This window comes from Neoarius graeffei, chromosome 5, assembly GCF_027579695.1.
Source record: "Neoarius graeffei isolate fNeoGra1 chromosome 5, fNeoGra1.pri, whole genome shotgun sequence".
In the NCBI taxonomy this organism is placed as follows: domain Eukaryota; kingdom Metazoa; phylum Chordata; class Actinopteri; order Siluriformes; family Ariidae; genus Neoarius; species Neoarius graeffei.
This window is the reverse complement of record NC_083573.1, coordinates 113,469,442-113,493,144: the sequence shown is the minus strand read 5'-3', so window position 1 is coordinate 113,493,144 and position 23,703 is coordinate 113,469,442. Positions and strand designations below refer to the sequence as shown.

The window sequence follows — 23,703 nt, the reverse complement described above, 5'->3', positions numbered from 1 at the left end:
TATTGAACACATTAATGAGCTCAAGCTCTCTCGAAACCTTTCTGCCAAGGGGATAACACATCACTGTGTTCATGATGTGCATCTCAAATCACAAACCAAAAATATTCACTAATCTACAATATCCAGAAGACTGTACTCAAAACAGACTTTTTTTGATAGGCTTAAAAGGGTTTTTATTATTATTATTATTATTATTATTATTATTATTATTATTATTATAAAACATTAATATAGAAACTTTTGGGTCTCAGAACTCAATAATGATGAACATTGGATCAAGATTATTTTGTTTATTCAGTTGTGGACAACTGAATTTGATTCAACTAAATTTTATTCATATCACACTTTTAAAAGTGGACACAAAGCAGCTTTACAGTAATCCAGATTCAAAATTTTAATTTATCCCTGATGATCAAGCCTGAGGTAACGGTGGTGAGCAAAAACTCCCTCAGACAACACAAGGAAGAGATCTTGAGAGGAAACAGACTCAAAAGGGAACCCATCCTCATCTGGGTGACTCCAGATAGTGTGATTATAAACAATTACTCCTGGATATCTGTATCCTGTAGAGTCAAACAGTGCTAACTGTGTTAACAGGAACTTCAGTATGAGCAAGAGTTTTAACTTGGAGGCCAGCAAAACTAAAGCTATAAACTGTTCAGTGATGGAGACTCAAGTTTAAACTATTCTTACCAATTGAAATCTGAGGAAAAGAAAATAATTTTTGTACTGTAATCATACAGTAATTATAGTAATTTTTCTTTGCAGTGACTCTGTGCACATTTAGTGAGAGATTCTATATAACAGGATAAGTTGAAACTATATTCAGACCACAAATGCCACTGGATTTGTACAAGAAATCATTTGAGCCAATCGTTTGGATTTTTTTGCTTTAACACATCATGTCTAATTTGCATAGAATTCAGGAAATCTCAATTCAAATGCTGCTTTTGTTGCGCTGTTGCTGAAATGGCAGTCCCATGCCATCCACGTTTGCAGAAAATGTTGTAAATAAGTTGCTTTGTCACTTGTTAGTATGAATGTCAGGTTAGAAACTAATACTGTCTCAACAGGGCATCTGTCATAATTTAATAATATAATGAAAAGCTCAAAAACAGGGCTAGTCTCACAGCTAGGGAACATTTGTCACATTTTAGCAAAAGCTAAAATGTCCTTATTGAAGCCCCTGCACCTTAACTGCTGCCTCTGCTACATTACAAAGTGGTGTAACACAATCCGAGAACAGTGCTATCTTCCATCTTCTACATACGAGTCCACAGATGCCCATGATTGGATAGAGCCACTGACTGACAAGGCAGAGATTAATGTCCCTCCCACAGAGACAGTTTTGGTAGAAGAAAACTGTGAGAACATTGGGACCTCACATGTTTACTGACAAGTTATGAACCTAACATCATGCGGTTTGTAATTTATAATGTCTATCAGCTCATCTGTTCCTGTAGAAGTAATCAGTTCTTATCTCATCAGATAGCTGGCGGTATGAAGATCAAACCTTTGCTCAGTTGGGATTAGAATTCCATTATGAAGCTCTAAATGAGTGTATTTGGGATTATGGTCTGATATGAGGATAAGGCTGCATGGTAATTGTGTTTTGTTTTCAATATGATGCTCTGACTGCAGTGTAGTTGGGATTAGATGCTGATATAAAGATCTGACTGCAGCATATGTAACAGGTGTGTGTTTGGGCATGAAGGAAGAGGACTCGAGATGCTGCTTTCCTGTATTCATTTTCTCCCTGCAGAAGACATCAACACAGATTATAAATCTTCTGTCTCTTCCTTCCTACACCTCTGCTCCCTCAGCAGAACGCAACAGGACTGTCTGGGCAGAGCTTTAAAATTTTTACAGAAAAACATTTCATATACACAAGAAGAAAACAATGCCACTTAGTGGCGAAATGAACACAAAGCGTGGGGTGAAGTAACAAAACAACAAAATTCATAACCCAAAAAGAAAAACACATACCTGCAGAAGACATCAACACAGATTATAAATCTTCTGTCTCTTCCTTCCTACAACTCTGCTCCTAAACATGCACACATATAATGATAGCACCACCAGTGCAAACTAATGCTGCATGGGTTGCACGACTGCATGAACAAATTGCGCCAAAAACGCGAAACTAAAAACATCCACAACTCTTATATTAACGGTACAAAGCAACACAAAACAACTTGGTAACAAAGTATGTAACAGAAAATAATATACACAGAATATTTCGACATAAATTTCAAAGAAAATAACACAATATTACTGCTGTATTTTTCACACAGCTTACCCTCAGCAGAACAGAACAGGACTGTGAGGGCAGAGGGAAGGGGCTACAGAAACCCAGGAGGAACGAAAAGGGCAGAGTGCAGGAGGGTAATTAACACAGGGAAAATTTATAAAATAATGGTAAATAAAAATAACTCCTAGAGATAAAATTCATAAATACTCAAAATAATCATAAAATGATAACTAAAACTTACAAATACAAATTGGAAATAATATTTAATAAAGTGCATTTTTAACTCTAGATGCTGAGATAAAGATCAGACTGTAGTGTAATTGAGATTAGATGCTGATATAAAAATAAGACTAGTGTCATTAGCATTAGAGGCTGATATAAAGATTGGACTGCCGTGTATGTGGGATTAGTCACTGATATAAAGATCAAACTGTAATGTAACTGGGATTAGATGCTGATGTAAATATCAGACTATAATGTAACTGGGATTAGAGGTTGACATAAAGATCAGGCTGCAGTGTAATTGGGATTAGATGCTGACATAAAGATCAGACTGGAATGTAACTGGGATTAGATCCTGATATAAAGACCAGACTTTTGTGTAACTGGGATTGGATGCTGATGTAAACATCAGACTATAAAGTAACTGGGATTAGAGGTTGACATAAAGATCAGACTATAGAGTAATTGGGATGAGATGCTGATATAAAGATCAGACTGTAGTGTAATTGGGTTTAGTCACTTATATAAAGATCAGACGTTAATGTAACTGGGATTAGAGGTTGACATAAAGATCAGATTGCAGTGTAATTAGGATTAGATGCTGATATAAAGATCAGACTGTTGTGTAACTGGGATTAGATGCTGATGTAAAGATCAGACTTTAATGTAACTTGGATTAGAGGTTGACATAAAGATCAGGCTGCAGGGTAATTGGGATTAGATGCTGACAAAAAGATCAACGTGGAATGTAACTGGGATTAGACACTGATATAAAGACCAGACTGTTGTGTAACTGGGATTAGATGCTGACCTAAAGATCAAACTGTAATGTAACTGGGATTAGAGGTTGATATAAAAATTAGACTCTAAAGTAATTGGGATTAAATGCTGATAAAAAGACCAGACTGGAGTGTGATTGAGATTAGATGCTGATATGAAGATCAGACTGTAGTGTAATTGGGATAAGACACTGATATTTAAGATCAGACTGTAGTATAATCGGGATTAGAGGTTGAAAGAAAGATTGGACTGTTGTGTAATTCAGATTAAATGCTGATCTAAAGATCAAACTGTAATGTAACTGGGATTAGATGCTGATGTAAAGATCAGACTGTAATGTAACTGGGATTAGAGGCAGACATAAAGATCAGGCTGCAGTGTAATTGGGATTAGATGCTGATGTAAAGATCAGATGTAACGTAACTGGGATTAGTCACTGATGTAAATATCAGACTGTAGTGTAATTGGGATTAGATGCTGATATAACGACCAGACTGTTGGGTAACTGGGATTAGATGACGATGTAAAGATCAGACTGTAATATGACTGGGATTAGAGTTTGACATAAAGATGAAACTGCAGTGTAATTAGGATTAGATGCTGATATAAAGATTGGACTGTAGTGTAATTGGGATTAGATGCTGATAAAGATCAGACTGTTGTGTAGTTGGGATTAGATGCTGATATAAAGACCAGACTGTAGTGTAATTGGCATTAGAGGTTGAAATAAAGATCAGACTGTAATGTAATTGGGATTAGATGCTGATATAAAAAAACAGACTGTAGTGAAATTGAGATGAGAGGTTGACATGAAGCTCAGACTGTCGTGTAATTGGGATTAGATGCTGATATAAAGACCAGACTGTTGTGTAAATGGGATTAGATGCTGTCATAAAGATCAGACTATAATGTAACTGGGATTAGAGGTTTACATAAAGATCAGGCTGCAGTGTAATTGGGATTAGCTGCTGAAGTGAAGATCAGACTGGAATGTAACTGGGATTAGACCCTGATATACAGACCAGAATGTTGTGTAACTGGGATTAGATGCTGATATAAAGATCCAGCTGTAGTGTAATTGAGATTAGATGCTGATATAAAGATCAGACTGGAGTGTAATTGGGATTAGGTGCTGACATAAAGATCAGACTGTAGTGTAATTGGGATTAGAGGTTGAAATAAAGATTGGATTGTTGTGTAATTGGGATTAGATGCTGATATAAAGCTCAGACTGTTGTGTAAATGGGATTAGTCACTGATATAAAGATCAGACTTTAATGTAACTGGGATTAGAGATTGACATAAAGATCAGACTGCAGTCTAATTGAGATCAGATGCTGATATAAAGACCAGAATGTCGTGCAATTGTGATTAGATGCTGATATATAGATCAGACTGTAGTGTAATTGGGACAAGATGATGATATAGAGATCAGACTGTCATGTAATTGAGATTAGATGCTGACATAAAGATCAGACTGTAGTGTAATTGGGATTAGAGGCTCATATAAAGACCAGACTGTTGTGTAACTGGGATTAGATACTGATATACAGTAAAGATCAAACTGTAGTGTAATTGGGATTAGATGCTGATATAAAGTTGAGAGTGTATAATTAATTGGAATTAGAGATTGACATAAAGATCAGACTAGTGTAATTGGCATTAGAGCTTGAAATAAAGATCAGACTGTAATGTAATTTGGATTAGATGCTGATATAAAGACTAGACTGTAGTGAAATTGAGTTGAGGTTGACATGAAGCTCAGACTGTCGTGTAAATGGGATTAGTCACTTATATACTGTAAAAATCAGACTGTAATGAAACTGGCATTAGACGTTGACAAAGGTCAGACTGCAGTCTAATTGTGATTAGATGCTGATATAAAGATCAGAATGTCATGCAATTGGGATTAGATGCTGTTATAAAGATCAGACTGTAGAGTAATTGGGATTCGAGGCTGATATAAAGACCAGACTGTTGTGTAACTAGGATTAGTTGCTGATATAAAGATCAGACTGTAGTTTAATTTGGATTAGATGCTGATATAAAGATCAGACTGTTGTGTAACTTTGATGTGAGGTTGACATAAAGATCAGACTGTAGTGTAATTGTGATTAGATGCTGATAAAGATTAGACTGTAGTGTAATTGGCATTAGAGGTTGAAATAAGTCAAGTCAACTTTATTGTCAAATATGCTATACATGCTCGACATACAGCACAGATGAAATTTCAGTCCTCTCTGACCCACGGTGCAAACAGGCAATGCAATAAATAAAAATAGAATAATTGAAAAAACAAACAATATAAACAGTATAAACACTCTAGATAAGAACTAGACGTAGACTAAACACTCATATATATATATATATATATATATATATATATATATATATATATATACACACGTAAATTGGTGCAAATAAACACACAGTCAAGGGCACTTGAGGTATAGCAGGTAAACATGAAATAAGCAGTATAAACAAACTAGCAGCTGTTAAGATGAGGTAGTGCGGAATAGTGCAAATGAGTGAGGTAAAGTGAGATGTGCGGTCCCTGAGTTCAGTGTGTTAATGAACGATGAGATGTGTGTGTGTGTGTGTGTGTGTGTGTGTGTGTGTTTGGGGGGGGAACTGTGAGGATGATATGTCAGATGCTGAAGGGGGGGCGGGGGGTGTGTGGGCAGAATCTGTGGCAGGGGGCGGGGGGGGAGGAGGGGCAGAACAGGGAGGAAGTTGAGCCTCCTGACCACCTGGTGAAAGAAACTGTTCTTGAGCCTGCTGGTTTTGGCCCGGAGACTCCACAGTCTCCTCCCCGACAGCAGCAGGCTGAAGAGGCTGTGAGATGAGTGGGTGGGGTCACCTACAATCCTGATGGCTTTGCAGGTGAGGCAGGAGTTATAAATATCCATTAGAGAAGGGAGAGAGACACCAATGATCCTCTCAGCTGCTCTCACGATGCGCTGCAGAGTCTTGCAGCAGGACACGGTGCAGGCACCATACCACACAGTGATGCAGCTGGTCAGAATGTTCTTGATGGTGCCTCTGTAGAAAGTGTGCATGATGGGGGCCGGGGCTCTTGCTCTCCTCAGTTTGCGGAGGAAGTACAGATGCTGTTGTGCTTTTTTGGCCAGTGATGCAGTGTTGTTGCTCCAGGACAGGTCTTCAGAGATGTGCACACCCAGAAACTTGGTGCTGCTCACCCTCTCCACTGCAGCACCATCGATAGATAGTGGAGCATGCTGGGTGTGCTCTCTCCTGAAGTCCACAACAATCTCCTTCATCTTCTCCATGTTCAGATGGAGATTGTTGTCCTTGCACCACATGGCCAAGCGGCTCACCTCACTCCTATAGATTGTCTCATCGCCATTATTGATGAGACCCACCACAGTCGTGTCATCCACAAACTTGATGAAGAGATTTGAGCTGGATGTTGGTGTGCAGTCATGGGTCAGCAGAGTGAAGAGGAGGGGGCTTAGCACACATCCTTGGGGGGCCCCCGTGTTCAATGTGATGGTGCTGGAGGAGTTGCTGCCAACCTGTACAGTCTGTGGTCTCCCCATCAGGAAGTCCAGCAGCCAGTTGCACAGGGAGGTGTTGAGTCCCAGCTGGTCCAGTTTATGAATGAGCTGCTGAGGAATGATTGTGTTGAATGCTGAGCTAAAGTCTATGAACAGCATTCTGACATACAAGTCTTTTGTCTCCAGGTGGGTGAGGGCAGAGTGGAGGGCAGTGGAGATGGCATCATTGGTCGAACGGTTGGACTGATATGCAAACTGGAAAGGGTCCAGGGCGGGGGGGAGGGCAGACTTGATATGCCGCATGACTAGCCACTCGAAGCACTTCATGAGGATGGGAGTGAGTGCGACAGGGAGGTAGTCATTGAAGCAGGAGGGAGACGGCTTCTTCAGGACCGGGATGATGGTGGTGGTTTTGAGGCAGGTGGGGACAACAGCCTGGCTCAACGAGATGTTGAAGATGTCTGTAAAGACATCTGTGAGCTCCTCTCTCAGGACACGACCAGGAATATTATCAGGACCCGGGGCTTTTCATGCATTTGTCATCCTGAGAGCTCTCCTCATGCTGTCTGGGGACAGTGTCAACACCTGGTCACCAGGAGGTGGTGGGGTCTTCTGTGCCGTGGTGCTGTTGTCTGCCTCAAAGCAAGCGAAGAAGTCGTTCAACTGATTCAGCAGAGACGTGGAGTTGTCACAGGTCTGTGGCAAGGGCTTGTAGTCTGTGATGGTCTGAATCCCGCGCCACAGGTTCCTTTTGTCTCTGCTGTCATTGAAATGGTCAGCAATGTGCCTGGAATACTGTCTCTTGGCCACCCTGATGCCTCGTGACAGATTGGCCCTAGCTGTCCTCAGGCCCACCTCGTCCCCAGCTCTGAAGGTGGCGTTCCGAGCCCACAGGAGCCTATGGACTTCCCCTGTCAGCCATGGCTTCTGATTGGCCCGAATGGAGATGGTTCTGGTGACCGTAACGTCATCCATGCACTTCCTCATGTAGGCAGTGACTGTCTCCATGTACTCCTGGAGATCTCTGATGTTGCTGTAGGTGGCCGCCTGTCTGAACATGCTCCAGTCAGTGGTGGAAAAACAGTCCTGGAGTGCCTCTGAGGACCCCTCTTGCCACACACATATCTGTTTTGTAGCTGGTTTGGTGACTTTAACCAGTGGCCTGTATGCTTGCATTAGCATAAAAGTGGAGTGATCTGAGGCCCCAAGATGGGGGAGGAGTAGGGCCTTGTAGGCGTCTTTATGCATGGTGTAAACATTGTCCAGAGTATTGTTTCCATGTGTGGGAAAGTTGATATGTCCATAGAGTTTTGGAAACATGCTTTTGGGGTTTGCATGGTTGAAATCCCCAGCCAGGATGAGGAAAGCATCTGGGTGGGCTGTCTGCTGCTCACTGATGTGCTGATAGAGTTCATTCAGTGCTTCATTCCTGTTGTTATTGGAGCCGGGAGGGATGTATAATGCTACCAGCAATATGGCTGTAAATTCCCTCGGCATGTAGAATGGCCGGCACTTAATAATCATAAACTCCACCAGTGGTGAGCAGTGTTTGCAGACCACAACAGCATCACGGCACCAGGCATCACTGATGTAAACACAGAGTCCTCCGCCACGAGTCTTCCCCCCATCGGCTAGCGCTCTGTCTGACTGGTAGCATGTTAGCTGGGCTAGCTGAATGGCACAGTCCGGGACACTGTCGTTAAGCCATGTTTCCACAAACACAAGGACACAGCACTCACTCACAGACTTAAAAGATGAGCGGAGCAGGCAGACATAATCCAGCTTGTTGTCCAGATAGCATACGTTGGCCAGAGTGATGGTAGGGATAGCCGGCCGGTGAGGGCTAGCCGCTAGCCTAGCTCGGATACCTCCGCGCTTGCCTCTCTTCTGCTTCCGCATGTTCCGCCTGTGGCGCTTCCACTGCAGGCTGGATGCAGGAGTGGGGGTCGGTGATTGAGCAGGCCTCCAGAGCAAACCGTAGCCACGTAGCATTTCCGCGTCTGCTGGATTTATATCTGTGAATATAGTTCTGCGGATGTCGAGCAGAAAGTCATGGGAGTATGTGCACCTTGAGACTGATGGACGCGATAAAGACGAACAGATACACACTGTTTTAAAACACAAAAAACACGAAAACACCATTCTGTCGGGACAGAGATGAGCCGCTGCGTGTGTGCGCGCCGCCATCTTGGAATCAAATAAAGATCAGACTGTAATGTAATTGGGATTAGATGCTGATATAAACACAATACTGTAGTGTAATTGGGATTAGAGGCTGATATAAAGACCAGACTGTTGTGTAACTGGGATTAGAGGTTGACATAAAGATCAGGCTGCAGTGTAATTGGGATTAGATGCTGACGTAAAGATCAGACTATAGTGTAATTAGGATTAGAGGCTGATTATAAAGATCAGACTATAGTGTAATTGGGATTAGACCCTGACATGAAGACCAGACTGTTGTGTAACTGGGATTAGATGCTAATATAAAGCTCAGACTGTAGTGTAATTCTGATTAGATGCTGATATAAAGATCAGACTGTCGTGTAATTGGGATTAGAGGCTGATATAAAAAACAGTCTGTAGTGTAATTGGGATTAGATGCTGTTATAAAGATCAGACTGTAGTGTAATTAGGATTAGAGGCTGATATAAAGTTCAGACTATAGTGTAATTGGAATTAGTCACTGATAAAAAGATCAGACTGTAGTGTACTTGGGATTATATGCTGACATAGAGATCAGACTGTCATGTAATTGGGATTTGTGGCTGATATAAAGACCAGACTGTTGTGTAACAGGAATTAGATGCTCATATAAAGATCAGAATGTAGTATAATTGGGATTAGAGATTGACATAAAGATCAAACTGTTGTGTAATTGGCATTAGAGGTTGAAATAAAGATCAGTGTAGGTACAGTCACCGTCCCATCTAGAACTACAAATCCCATCAACCAACTTCCACGATGACCTACGTCACGCCTGGGCGGGATTACCTACGTCACATCCCCCCCAAAGCCATAAGTGACTCAGTCAACTTCCGTTCTCTCTCTTTTGGCGCTGTGGACTCCGCGTCATACAGACATAAAGAGGACACCCGCTCATCAGAACATCCGAGATCAAGACGTCTGCCTTGCAAGAAAAAGAAAACTCAGCGCGCTTTCGTATACTACTGGCCACGGTAAAATTGCCTAAGTTGCACCCTCATCTTGAGTTACAACCAGTTTTTATTTGATTATTATAAGTAACGTTACGACTGCAGCCAGCAGTTAATTAAAAGTTAGAAGCGACCGGATTCCTTCTGACTTAATCGCTGTGCACATTACTGATCAGAGACTCTTCCTCATGAATGATGAAACGTCAGATCAAGAATTCTCTGCTTGTTACAGAAGCCTCTACGAACTCTGTGAAACTCCGCGAAACTTCGGGACATCTCTTCACATCCCGCATCGAGATATCGATTACTGGAAGTAAGGCTGGCATTTGGGCAAATTAGTCTTAGGAATTAGCTTTATGAAGTAGTATGGATTTAAACTCAGAAACTGTTTAATTGTGCATACTGATCATTGTTGTTCTACAATTGCTCTCTCTCCGTTGTTTCAAAAAGATAAGTTTTGCATGCTTTCCTCTATCCTTACTAACATCCTTAATTTCATTATTACACACATTTTGACCTCATCAAGATTTCAGTGAATTTAATAATGTTATAGTGTAGTGGATTAGCAGTGGATTAGCAACCACGGCTAATTCCTTTGTCTCAAGAAGACCATGAGGTGATTCTCACCTCCTCCCAACACACACACACACACACACACACACACACACACACACACACAACACACACAGTACTACCTCACTGTCGATGCTTTTTATATATATATATATATATATATATATATATATATATATATATATATATATATATATATATCCGCTGACCTTATTGAATGTATATCATTGTTATAATAAATTCAATTTATTAGAGCTGAGGTGGAAAAATACTGGAAAGACATATGGGAAAGAAAGGCATCACACAACACCGATGCCCAATGGTTAGTGGACCTAAGAGCTGACCACAGCAACCTCCCAGAACAAGAACCAGTAACCATCTCAATGGCAGACGTCCAAGAAAGAGTGTCAAAGATGAAGAGCTGGACAGCACCAGGCCCCGATATGATCCATACGTACTGGCTGAAAAAGCTAACTGCACTCCATGAACGCCTAGCAGCACAGATGAACCAGCTGCTGAGGGATGGAACCCACCCAGAATGGCTAACCCAAGGCAGGACAGTCCTAATCATGAAGGACCCCCAGAAGGGACCCATCCCATCCAACTACCGGCCAATTACCTGTCTCTGCACAACATGGAAGGCCCTGTCAGGCATCATTGCGGCAAAAATGAGTAAGCATGTGGCTCAATACATGAGCGAGGCACAGAAAGGAATTGGCAGTAACACCAGAGGAGCCAAGCACCAGCTACTGGTTGATAGAACAGTTGCCCGAGACTGTAAGAAGAGACCAACCAACCTGTCCACTGCCTGGATTGACTACAAGAAAGCCTACGACTCAATGCCACACACATGGATACTGGAATGTCTGGAACTGTATAAGATCAACAGGAACCTAAGGACCTTCATCCAGAACTCAATGGAAATGTGGAAGACAACCCTAGAGGCCAACTCAAAACCCATTGCCCAAGTCAACATCAAGTGCGGCATATACCAAGGAGATGCGCTATCACCACTGCTGTTCTGCATAGGCCTGAACCCCCTCAGTCGGATCATCACGAAGAGCGGCTACGGGTACCGATTCCGTAGTGGGGCAACAATCAGCCACCTGCTCTACATGGATGACATCAAGCTGTATGCCAGGAATGAGCGAGAAATAGACTCGCTGATCCACACCACCCGGATCTACAGCGATGACATAGGGATGTCATTCGGATTGGACAAGTGTGGCCGGATGGTCTCAAAGAGAGGCAAGATGATCCGGACTGAGGGGATTGACCTACCAGAGGGCAACATAGGTGATATCCAAGACAGCTACATGTACCTTGGCATCCCACAGGCTAATGGAAACCATGAAGAGGCCACAAGGAAGTCAACCACAGCCAAATACCTCCAGAGAGTAAGGCAGGTCCTGAAAAGTCAGCTGAATGGTAAGAACAAGGTCCGAGCCATCAACATGTACGCACTACCAGTCATCAGATACCCCGCTGGTATCATAAACTGGCCAAAGGAGGAGATAGAAGCCACAGATATCAAGACTAGAAAGCTCCTCACCATGCATGGAGGGTTCCACCCCAAGTCCAGCACCCTGAGACTATACACTAAGCGGAAAGAGGGAGGCCGAGGGCTAGTGAGCATCAAGACCACGGTCCAGGATGAAACATCGAAAATCCGAGAATACATCAGAAAGATGGCCCCAAAGGATGAACTGCTAAGTGAATGTCTCAGGCAGCAGAACCCTGATGAGAGTGCAGAGGAGGAGGAGGAACAGACAACCTGGAGAGACAAACCCCTACATGGCATGTACCACCGTCAGATAGAGGAAGTGGCTGATATCAAGAAATCCTACCAGTGGCTGGATAATGCAGGACTGACAGACAGCACAGAGGCACTAATCATGGCAGCACAAGAACAGGCCATAAGCACAAGAGCCATAGAGGCCAGGATCTACCAGAGTAGATCAGACCCAAGATGCAGACTGTGCAAAGAAGCCCCTGAAACAGTCCAGCACATAGTAGCAGGGTGTAAGATGCTAGCTGGATCAGCGTACATGGAGAGGCACAACCAAGTGGCTGGGATAGTATACAGGAACATCTGCAACCAGTATGGAATAGAAGTACCCAAGTCCCAATGGGCCATACCACAGAAGGTGGCTGAGAACAACAGGGCCAAGGTTCTGTGGGACTTCAGCTTCCAGACTGACAAACAGATCCTGGCTAATCAACCGGACATAGTGGTGGTGGACAAAGAGCAGAAGAGGGTGGTGGTGATAGATGTGGCGATCCCAGCTGACGCCAACATCAGGAAGAAGGAACATGAGAAACTTGAGAAGTATCAAGGGTTGAAAGAGCAGCTGGAACGGATGTGGAAGGTCAAGGGTTGTGTGGTCCCCGTGGTAGTGGGGGCACTTGGGGCAGTAACCCCCAAACTGGGAGAGTGGCTCCAGCAAATCCCAGGAACAACATCTGAAGCCTCAGTCCAGAAGAGCGCAGTCCTAGGAACATCGAAGATACTGCGCAGAACCCTCAAACTCCCAGGCCTCTGGTAGAGGACCCGAGCTTGAGGATGACATGGATACCACCACCCCCCCTGCCGGGGGTGAGAAGATTTTTTTTTTTTATCCGCTGACCTTATTGAATGTATATCATTGTTATAATAAATTCAATTATTCTGTTAAACTGTGTTTGTTTGTTGCTGCTATATACTTGAAGTCACACAATCTCAAAGAACTCCAAAATTGCCTTCACCCAACTGTATATGAGTGCTATTAGCTGTCTATGTAATATGGTAAGTAATAAATTATTCCTGCATCAGTAGTGATCATAATAATTTGGAATATACCATAATCTAGCTGTTTGGTCATTTATTATTAAACACCAAAATTAATGGTATTATTAATGAGACTGATTTAATGAGACTGATTTAATGAGACTGATCACTTAAGACCAATAGCACCCGCATATTTATTGGTGCCCCGTGTGAGGAGATTGGTTTGTTGACTTCTTGAATATTGTTGCAACAGCAGATAAATTATCAGTTTGATTAAGCAACTGCCAAGGTATATCCCCAGGTGTGTTAAACGGTTAAAAGTAGCATGATAACCATATCACAAAATACTAATAACCTATTATTAACTTAGGATAAGAGATAGCATTTCCAAACAAAACAAACTTTATTGATTGATTAATTGATTGCATAGTTAATATTAATTAATTAATTATGGGGATGCCATTTTACTTAGGTTGGATATTAAGTAATTAATCAATGACTTAATTAATTAAGTCATTGATTAATTACTTAATATCCAACCTAAGTAAAATGGCATCCCCTCGTGTCTCAGAGGCTGAAGACAATGCTCTAGACGTGTCTCTCTTTGATGTCATCGCAGACCTCATTCACTGCTCTGCCTCTGAAAGAGCAAACATTAGGAACATGAGTAAGGGTGAATGCCAAAATAACATAGATAACTCAATAAAACATATGAGAGATCCAAAAAGAACAACTATTAGTGTCTAAGAGGCACTAGGTAGGCTATTCCTGTTACACTTCCAAGATACTGATTTAGAAATCAGATACCTCCATGGAAAGGTTGAAAGGCTGACCACCAGCGATGCCAAGCTGGCAGCCGATAACAATGATTTATATAGGGAGCATGAGCTTTTGAAAAACTCCCTTGATGATTGCGCCAAAAGGCTAGAGAAAGCCGAAAAGGCTGCCCAGAGGGCTGCCAAGGAGCAGACCCCGCAAGAAGGGCGCGAGGGGCATGAAAGACCCCCAGCAATGCGCCGAAGCTCAGAGCGGGAGGAGGCGTCCGAGCCGGACACCTTGGATTACCTGGTCGAGGACCAGACATCCCGCCAAACTCCATCAACTCACTACAGGACTCCTTCATCGTTTAGCCAGGGTGGAGCCATACTGTGCTCATCCCGAGCCCAGACCCATAGCACACCCAGGTCAGTGTGCTACAGTATCCCTGATCCATCTTAGGATGAATCAGACTACGAATCTCATGCGAAACGGAAGTGATACCAGAGTAGCTCAGATAGTGAGTACTCAGGAGAGCGAAGGAGGCCGCACAAGGACATGCACCAAGCCCTTCGCATACGGCAAATTGACCTACTTGCCAAAGATGTTGAGCGATTCGATCCTGATAATAAAAGAACAAATGTAAATGATTATTTGCGAGAAATTGCACGATGCCTGATGGACCTGCCGAAAGCCACAACTCGAGAGAAACTTAAACTGATCTGGAAGACCTCCAGTAGCAGCGTTCGTGCCTTTTTAGAGACGCTACCCCCAGACGTTCGCGATAGCTATTCGAAACTTCGCAATTACATGAGGGAAGAATATGCGCTGTACATGGATGAAACCTCTGCGACATTGTGTGCAATACAAATTAAACAGAAACGGTCTGAGGCGCCTCGTGAATATTATAGATGGCTACATACTGCCTATTTCCAGGGTAGTAGCGCACCTGGCTTGGAAGAAGATACAGGCTTCAAATCCCTCTTCTTACATAACCTCCACCCAAGCGTGCGGACTCAAGTCACACTGATGTGTCAACAAGGTTTCTACTCGATGAGGGAAATTAGGCAACTAGCCCAAATGACCTGGGAGACCATTGTCAAAACCACAGACAGAGACAATGATGAACCCAGGGTCTTTAGTCTCCAAGGTGCAGACAGGCCCCTGCTGGCCTTAGAAGGAGGTGAAGCTCCAAAAGGGGGACCCACCTGGAGAAATCCCGGTCCGAACCGCCCCTTGCCGAGCCATCACCAAGGTGAGTGGAAGAATCGGCAAGGTAAGGCCAGGAGAGACCGAGGGCAAGGCCACAGTGACCATGGCAACCGCTCATCATATGAAAAGGGTCATAAGGAACAAGGCGGTTGGCAGCAAGATCGTCATCCCCGCTCTGGCCAGAGACGGCAGGAGCGCTCCGACCATAGCTCTACACGTAGGGGTAGAGGTGACCAACACAGTGACTCAGACCAACTTGGTGAGTTCCGCTCAGAGCTGGATTATTTGAAAGCCCAGTTGGCTGAGATTAAAGGACTGTTACAGAAGAGCTCAGATCCCTCAACAGATAAAACAAAAGAGCCCAAGAAAGATGACACAGGCCACCCACTAGCATGACTAGGCCAGGAACCACGAGTATATCTCGTGAAAGGGGGAGGAGATCCCTGTGAAACAGCAGGCGATGGTCAGGATGTAGGGCCCCCCCTGGTGGTGAACACAAACACACAAAACGCACCTCTCATGTGCGCTAAAGTCTTTGCCACCATCTCTCAGACACGGCTCTCACAAGGTGACCCAATCCCAACCAAGCCCTGCAACATAAACTTAGTCAGCTTCAATCAAAACAAAGCCCCAGTAACACAAATGGCATGGTTGGAACTCACATTCCAAGGCATGTCAATCATACATCCCACTTACATCTGCTCTGTGGGTACGGAAAAACTACTGATTGGCCAAGACCTACTCGACAGGTTGGCACCACTTATTGATTGTTGTCACAGTCAATTGCGGGCCCAAATCACAACCCCACAGCCGTTGGATCCCACAAAACATGCACAAGCCCGTTGCGATGAGGTTAGTGCAGACACCGACCAACCAAGAGCCACGGGAGACCAAATTTCCGATGAACTTCAGTTCATGTCTTTGTACACCGAGTCTGGTGTCGAAACACCCGACATCGCGGTTCCCCCTAGTGGCCACAATTCTTTGGAAAACCACGCCTCTTTCCTTTGTTCCTTGAGTAACTCAACCTCAGCTATGTACTGCCCTATCCTATCAGGTGAAGTGCGAGTCAATGGGACCACGGTCCTCAATGTAGCTATGATGTTTTGGTCTGAGAAGTCAGCCATCAGCCAGACTTTGTTTGACACGCTGTGTCAAAGCCATTCCTGCCCCGTATTCGTGCAGAAAAGCCTCCCTCTATCCATCAACTCAGACAAAGGCACCCATTTCACTGCTGGTGTAATGGCTGTGCTGTGGAACATGTTAGGCATTGAGGCGAAATTCCATATCGCATACCACCCTCAATCCTCTGGTCAGGTTGAACGAGCCAATCAAACCATTGTGAGCATGCTGCGGAAGTATGTCACCCCCCATGGTAAAGATTGGGATGTGAAACTTCCCTTGGTGCTAATGGCCATTAGGTCCACCCCTCATCGCACCACTGGAGTCACACCCTTTGAGATGATGACTGGGCGAGAGATGGTTCTCCCACTGCATCTCCTGTACAGACCAGAGGACATGAGCGTCACAACTGCACCCACCGCACATCAATATGTCGCCGACCTACAATGCCACCTACAGTCAACCTTTGCATGGGCCCAGAAGAATCTCAAAACGAGCATAAAAAGGACAAAAGGCCTACTATGACCGAAAAGCCTCCCATCACGAATATCAGATAGGCGACAAAGTCCTATACGTCAACTTTACCAAGCCAGTAGGAGTCTCAAAGACGTTCCTACCACCCTGGTTGAGACCTTTCGATCGTGGGAAAACTGTCCCCCGTCGTGTATCGCATTAGGACATCCAGGCCTAATCAAATGCCCTCATATCGATGGGTCCATAGCAATCAAATCAAGCCTTTTGAACAGTCCTCACTCCAAAAGGGGGTGGACGACAGTTAGGCCCATCCTGTCCACCTAGCTTGTATGCCTCACTCACCCATAAGTGTACACTATCATTCCCAGTCACATTTACCAACCCAATAAAGTAATAACCCTTATGTACATTACAGAATGGACTCCCTCGGGATCCTGTGCATCCTCCTAACCCTACAATTGAGTCAGTCAAGTGAGGTGGTGGAGCCTGGCCCCCCTGCTGGCATCATCCTGCAGGAGGCTCCTGGGCTCCTTCTTACGAAGTGCCACATTCACACTCAAAGAGTATACGCCCGACTAGACCCATGGGACGTAAACCGTAAACACCTCAAGTCACTACCACAATCGACCGATGATAGCGGACCAAATGGCGAGATCTGGAATACAGTTGAAAATGCTAAAAGCACCACTGTCCACATGCTGGAGCAGTTACAAAAATTCTTAGTCACCGAGGAAGAGCTGAGTGGCAAAACACGTCAGAAAAGGTTCCTCGGGGGTTTACTTACTGCTGCATCTGCCATTGTGTCCTTGTTCTCTGTTGGTCTCTCTGCAGCCAACTCAGTCAGTCTGAGTGCGGTGAAAAGAGAAGTTAGCATTCTGAAAGAGGAAATGCCGGAGATCCGAGAGAAACTGCTTTCTCAACAGGAGTAGCTGCAGGGCTTAGGCAAAACCCTGCAGGGAACTATACTAACCGTTAACATGCATTCTGCTCTAATCCATAACACTGTGCATGCCGTAGACAAGTTGGCCAAAATAATCAAGAGCGAGATCAAATACGTCCAGGTAGTAAGGGATTTGATGCAAGACCTGCTTAGAGAAATTAGCAGCTCAATCAATCAGTACCCTGAGTAGTGGTAAAATCCCACCGTATCTGATACCCCTTAGCATGGTAGATAAAATACTAAAATCCACTACTACTACTAATGTGTATTCATCGCAAATATACCTGGCCTATAGTCTTGGCAGTGCTATTCCCATTTTTGTGAATCCACAAGACCTAGAGATAGGATTCATGCTGAACCTACCCATTATTGAGAAAAACAACATATATAGACTCAAGTCTGTCCTCAATGTGGGTTTCTGGAAAAACAATGTCCGTATACGCATACAGACACCACCCATGGTAGCATTCCATGATGACAGCCCCTCTGTCTACTTTATTCCCAACCTAGAGATGTGCACCTCCACTAAAGACATCCACTGGGTCTGCCCAAGCAACCCATTCATTAGAGACACTACAGATCGCCTGTGTGGTTTGAGGGCAAAAGCGCCCGAACAAAAGTGTGTAGGTCAAATGTCCGCAAAGGATGAGGATATGGAAACTAGAGTAGAGAGAGCTGGTAATCGGTGGGTTGTTAACACTCCAAAAACTGAAGTCTTGATGTCATACGATCAGCATGACACAGCCACCAGAATAAAAATCCCAAACCAAACGGTGTTCCTTAGTGTACCACAGGGAGCCACCATTCATGTAGGTGATATCACCCTACACCATCTTAGTACTGACAGGTACGATTCTGAGATTGAAATGATAGACGCATTTCAAGGTTATGATCTTGAGCTCAATAACACCCTCCAACAGCAACTACTGGTTGAAGGGACCAAAATGGTGAAATTTAGTTTAGGCCAGATTGGAATTTCGACTATGGTCTCCCAATACCAGGTCAGAGAGTCATCTGATCTGGGATCTACTATAAGTCTGATTGCTTTGGGACTTCTCCTCAGTGGCTGGGGCTTAACCACTGGCATCGCATACATGGCACACAAGTACATAACACTACATGCCAAGCTGGATAAGATGGTCTGCGTCCCTGACAGCTTTAGCCGCAGTAGCGCACGCTTTCTGGCCAGACCACCCGCTGCTATTACCTTTCCAGAAGATTAGGCTTACTAACCCAAGCACTAATACTTCTTTTATTTCCTTCATTCCTTCTCTTTTCTTGTTTTTATGCATAGGAAATGAAGTACCTATGTAGTGTTTAATGTTTAATGTTTTTTTTTTATATAGATGTGATTTTGACCTAATTAGATAGTGATTATATGCCCAAATGCTTATAGCCTGATATTGGCCCAAATGCCTATGCCTCCAACTGTCTTACTAGGACTCATGAGTTTACACAGGTTTCACAGGACATCATGGACTGTACAGAGAAAAGCCACCTCAAGGACTATGGACATGTGGACTGTACTGTACTGTGCTCTCAGTGCTACGACTCCATCATACCCCTGAGACCAAAAGGGGGAATGTAGGTACAGTCACCGTCCCGTCTAGAACTACAAATCCCATCAATCAACTTCTGCGATGACCTACGTCACGCCTGGGCGGGATTACCTACGTCACATCCCCCCCGAAGCCATAAGTGACTCAGTCAACTTCCGTTCTCTCTCTTTTGGCGCTGTGGACTCCGTGTCGTACAGACATAAAGAGGATACCCACTCATCAGAACATCCGAGATCAAGACGTCTGCCTTGCAAGAAAAAGAAAACTCAGCGCGCTTTCGTATACCACTGGCCACGGTAAAATTGCCTAAGTTGCGCCCTCATATTGAGTTACAACCAGTTTTTATTTGATTATTATAAGTAACGTTACGACTGCAGCCCAAGCAGTTAATTAAAAGTTAGAAGCGACCAGATTCCATCTGACTTAATCGCTGTGCACATTATTGATCAGAGACTCTTCCTCATGAATGATGAAACATCAGATCAAGAATTCTCTGCTTGTTACAGAAGCCTCTACGAGCTCTGTGAAACTCCGCGAAACTCCGGGACATCTCTTCACATCCCACATCGAGATATCAATTACTGGAAGTAAGGCTGGCATTTGGGCAAATTAGTCTTAGGAATTAGCTTTATGAAGTAGTATGGATTTAAACTCAGAAACTGTTTAATTGTGCATACTGATCATTGTTGTTCTACAATTGCTCTCTCTCCATTGTTTCAAAAAGATAAGTTTTGCATGCTTTCCTCTATCCTTACTAACATCCTTAATTTCATTATTACACACATTTTGACCTCATCAAGATTTCAGTGAATTTAGTAATGTTATAGTGTAGTGGATTAGCAGTGGATTAGCAACCACGGCTAATGCCTTTGTCTCAAGAAGACCACAAGGTGATTCTCACCTCCCCCCAACACACAAACACCCTCAAACACACACACACACACACACCTTAGATAAGATTCCAATCCCTCTCATACACACACACACAGTACTACCTCACTGTTGATGCTTTTTATATATATATATATATATATATATATATATATATATATATATATATCCGCTGACCTTATTGAATGTATATCATTGTTATAATAAATTCAATTATTCAGTTAAACTGTGTTTCTTTGTTGCTGCTATATACTTGAAGTCACACAATCTCAAAGAACTCCAAAATTGCCTTCACCCAACTGTATATGAGTGCTATTGGCTGTCTATGTAATACGGTAAGTAATAAATTATTCCTGCATCAGTAGTGGTGATAATTTGGAATATACCATAATCTAGCTGTCTGGTAATTTATTATTAAACACCAAAATTAATGGTATTATTAATGAGACTGATTTATTGAGACTGATCACTTAAGACCAATAGCACCCACATCAGACTGTAATGTAGTTGGGAATAGATGCTGATCTAAAGACTGGACTGTAGTGAAATTGAGTTTAGAGGATGACATGAAGCTCAGACTGTCATGTAAATGGGATTAGTCGCTTATATAAAAATCAGACTTTAATGAAACTGGGATTAGATGCTGTTATAAAGATCAGACTGTAGTGTAGTTGGGACTAGATGCTGATATAAAGACCAGACTATCGTGTAATTTGGATTTGTGTCCAATATGAATATCAGAATGTAATGTAAAACAGAGCACAATGACAGCAAGGTGAATTCATGGTGAAATGTATTTATTTTTCTCCTCCATAACTTGAAGTTGTGTCTTTAATTCTTAAAATAAATCTTCATTTCTTCATTCACTCATCTTTAGTCCTTTTTTTCCACAGTGACGGCTAAGAGAGAGAGAGAGAGAGAGATGGAGAGGGAGTAAGTGGCACAAAGAGATAGAGAGAGACAGACATTAGAAATACAAAAAGATAGATAACAGTCTAGAAATAGAAACTTTGGATTGACAGCTAGAGAGGAAAAACTTCATGCAGCACACACACACACGCGCACACACGCGCACACACGCGCACACACACACACACACACACACACACAGGGCCGCTGACAGCTTTGGCTGGGCCCGGGACAAAATGCTCTGAATGGGCCCCCCCTAACAACACCCCCCCCCCCCCCCCCCGGGCCAACCCACACACACACACACACACCCACCTCTCTTATCCCAGTCTCTACTCACTCCAACCCTTAAATGACAGGTATTCAAAAAGGTATTCAAAAAGGTATTCCTAAACTCGTGGATAGTCTACTATAATCACGCGATTGGGGTGCTCTTGAAGGAGCAGCGATGGACGGGGGATTTTGGGCAGGGCTGGGGGCGAACATAGTATACTGTGCGTGCGTACTGTCCAGTGTGAAAAGCAGAGAAGAACACACCGCTCGAGAAACGGCGGGATATGATTGCGGGCTAATGTGAATATTCTTAGCTTCAATCAGATATATGAAACACAATGTTATTAAGCCGTTGTGGTTATGAAATGATTCAATGCCCTGTGCGTTTGATATGGTGTTCAGTGTGACTTGCTCTCCCCTCGTTTGTAACATGAATTGCGTGCTGCACGTGCCTTGGTTGGGGTTACTTTACGGGGCGGGAAAAAGTTGGCTGTGTCTTACCTGGCTCAGCTGCCCCACTGCCTTTGCTAGTACCTGCTGCATCATCCCAATCTTTTTTAAAATATTTATGCAGTGAGCCCCTGAGTCTCTTGGTTTCTTCCTCTCTTTTTCTCTTGTCTGTGCTCCTGACTTGTGCATGTTGGCAAATGGCACGCACGCTGATTGTCGAAGCGCTATGATCGAACGATGTCATTTTTTTCCCCTTAATCAAAGAGTCAGACCAAACCATTTTTGCATTAGGGGTGGTAGGGGGTTCTTGACGCCTTTTTCAAAGACAATAAAGGCAAAAGATCTAGAAATCATTTATTGAATGCAAATATAGCACATTTCTCCCCCAAATCAACACATTTTGAAATGAAATAAAATAATTTAATCGCAACTTCATGAGAGCCCAGTTCTGGGCCCCCCCCATTCCTGGGCCCGGGACAACATACCCGTTTGTCCCCCCCGTCGGCGGGCCTGCACACACACACAAACCTCGGATCGCAAGCGTGCACTCCACTTCATCTTGTCCAAGCTCATTAACAGCCATGCAGGAGTATTTCCCTCCATCAAACGTGCTCGGTTTGCGGATGTTCAGTGTTAAAACTCCCTGATTGTTCTGCATCAGGTACTTCGGGTCATCACCGATTATCATCCTGTTCTTCATCCAGATAATCTTAGGCTACACACACACACACACACACACACAACATGAAAAATATTGTACTAGAGTCAAATGTCCACTTTTCAAAATATGAACCAGTGCAACTTCTGTATCAGATCCTCTGTTTCAGTTTATCCAATCACACACACATCTGAGGAAGCTAATCAGACCAGAGATTAGATACAAAGAAAGCTAGAAAGAGTTACCATTAAAGGGTTAAAGAGTTTTCAGACTTTCATAGACTTTTTTTCATTTACCTTTCTGGTCTGATGATGTACTGTGTTTAAAAAGTTGACAGTGAAATTCAGTTATAAAATTAACGTGTCTCATTTGTTCATCGTGCTAGCCAAAAATGGTAATGATTAGTGAATGGTACTTATTTATAGCTATAAACTAATCATTAAGAATAATAATTAATGCTTAAGAAATAAAGGGTACTGTTATCATTGCTGTCGTCGCTATGAGGAGCACATCTGAAGTTTTAAATAAGGTCATTTATGTATGTGCACTTTTAGTTGAATACTGCTAACCTGCTGTGATCTTATCAGCTGTTATGATTAACACAAAGACTTTTCCCCTTCCTGAAAATTAGTTATCCAAAGTAAAAATATTAAAGTCAGCATTATTATGTTCAAGATGTTTCTCAAAGCCCTCTGAGAATCATAAACCTACAGTAGCTCCATTTAATATTCACTTATCTAAGTTAGCTTGGCCAAACAAATCCTTTTGTTGTCTCAAGGAGTTCTTCCTCACCACCCTTACCTTTGGTTTGCTCATTAGGGATAAATTTAAAAATGATTTCCATCTTTTATATATTTCTGTAAATCTGCATTATGACACTGTCTATTATTAAAAAAGGTGCTATACAAATACAGTTGAATTAAAATATTATTGTGTGAGTGTCTTGCCTTTGGAAATCCTTTCACAGAGCAGCTGATAGCAGTACTGTAACCCATGACCACGGATCTGTCCACTAATGGGGTCGTAAATTTTGGAGGACAGGTCATGTCTTTCTCTTTAAATGGAGCGCATTTACACTCCAGACCTACAGAGAGACAGATGGGGAGAGAGAGAGTCAGACAGAGAGACACATTGATAGACAGACAGTGAGAGAAAGAGTGTGTGAATGAGACAGCATTCAGCAGACTATATTT

At 43.2% G+C, this 23,703-nt stretch overlaps 1 protein-coding gene across 2 annotated transcripts in view; it reads right to left on the bottom strand.

Annotated features, from left to right (window-relative positions):
• Positions 1–21,031: 21,031 nt before the first annotated feature.
• mybpc2b (myosin binding protein Cb) overlaps positions 21,032–23,703 on the bottom strand; it is a 78,248-nt gene continuing 75,576 nt past the window's right edge. For both annotated transcript variants that reach the window (XM_060922790.1, XM_060922791.1), the window contains 3 exons: positions 23,458–23,594; positions 22,381–22,567; positions 21,032–21,119 (listed from right to left, as the gene is read on the bottom strand). In XM_060922790.1, the coding sequence (XP_060778773.1) occupies positions 21,094–21,119; positions 22,381–22,567; positions 23,458–23,594 (350 nt within the window). In that variant the 3' untranslated portion in view covers positions 21,032–21,093. The remainder of the gene's footprint in view (positions 21,120–22,380; positions 22,568–23,457; positions 23,595–23,703) is intronic.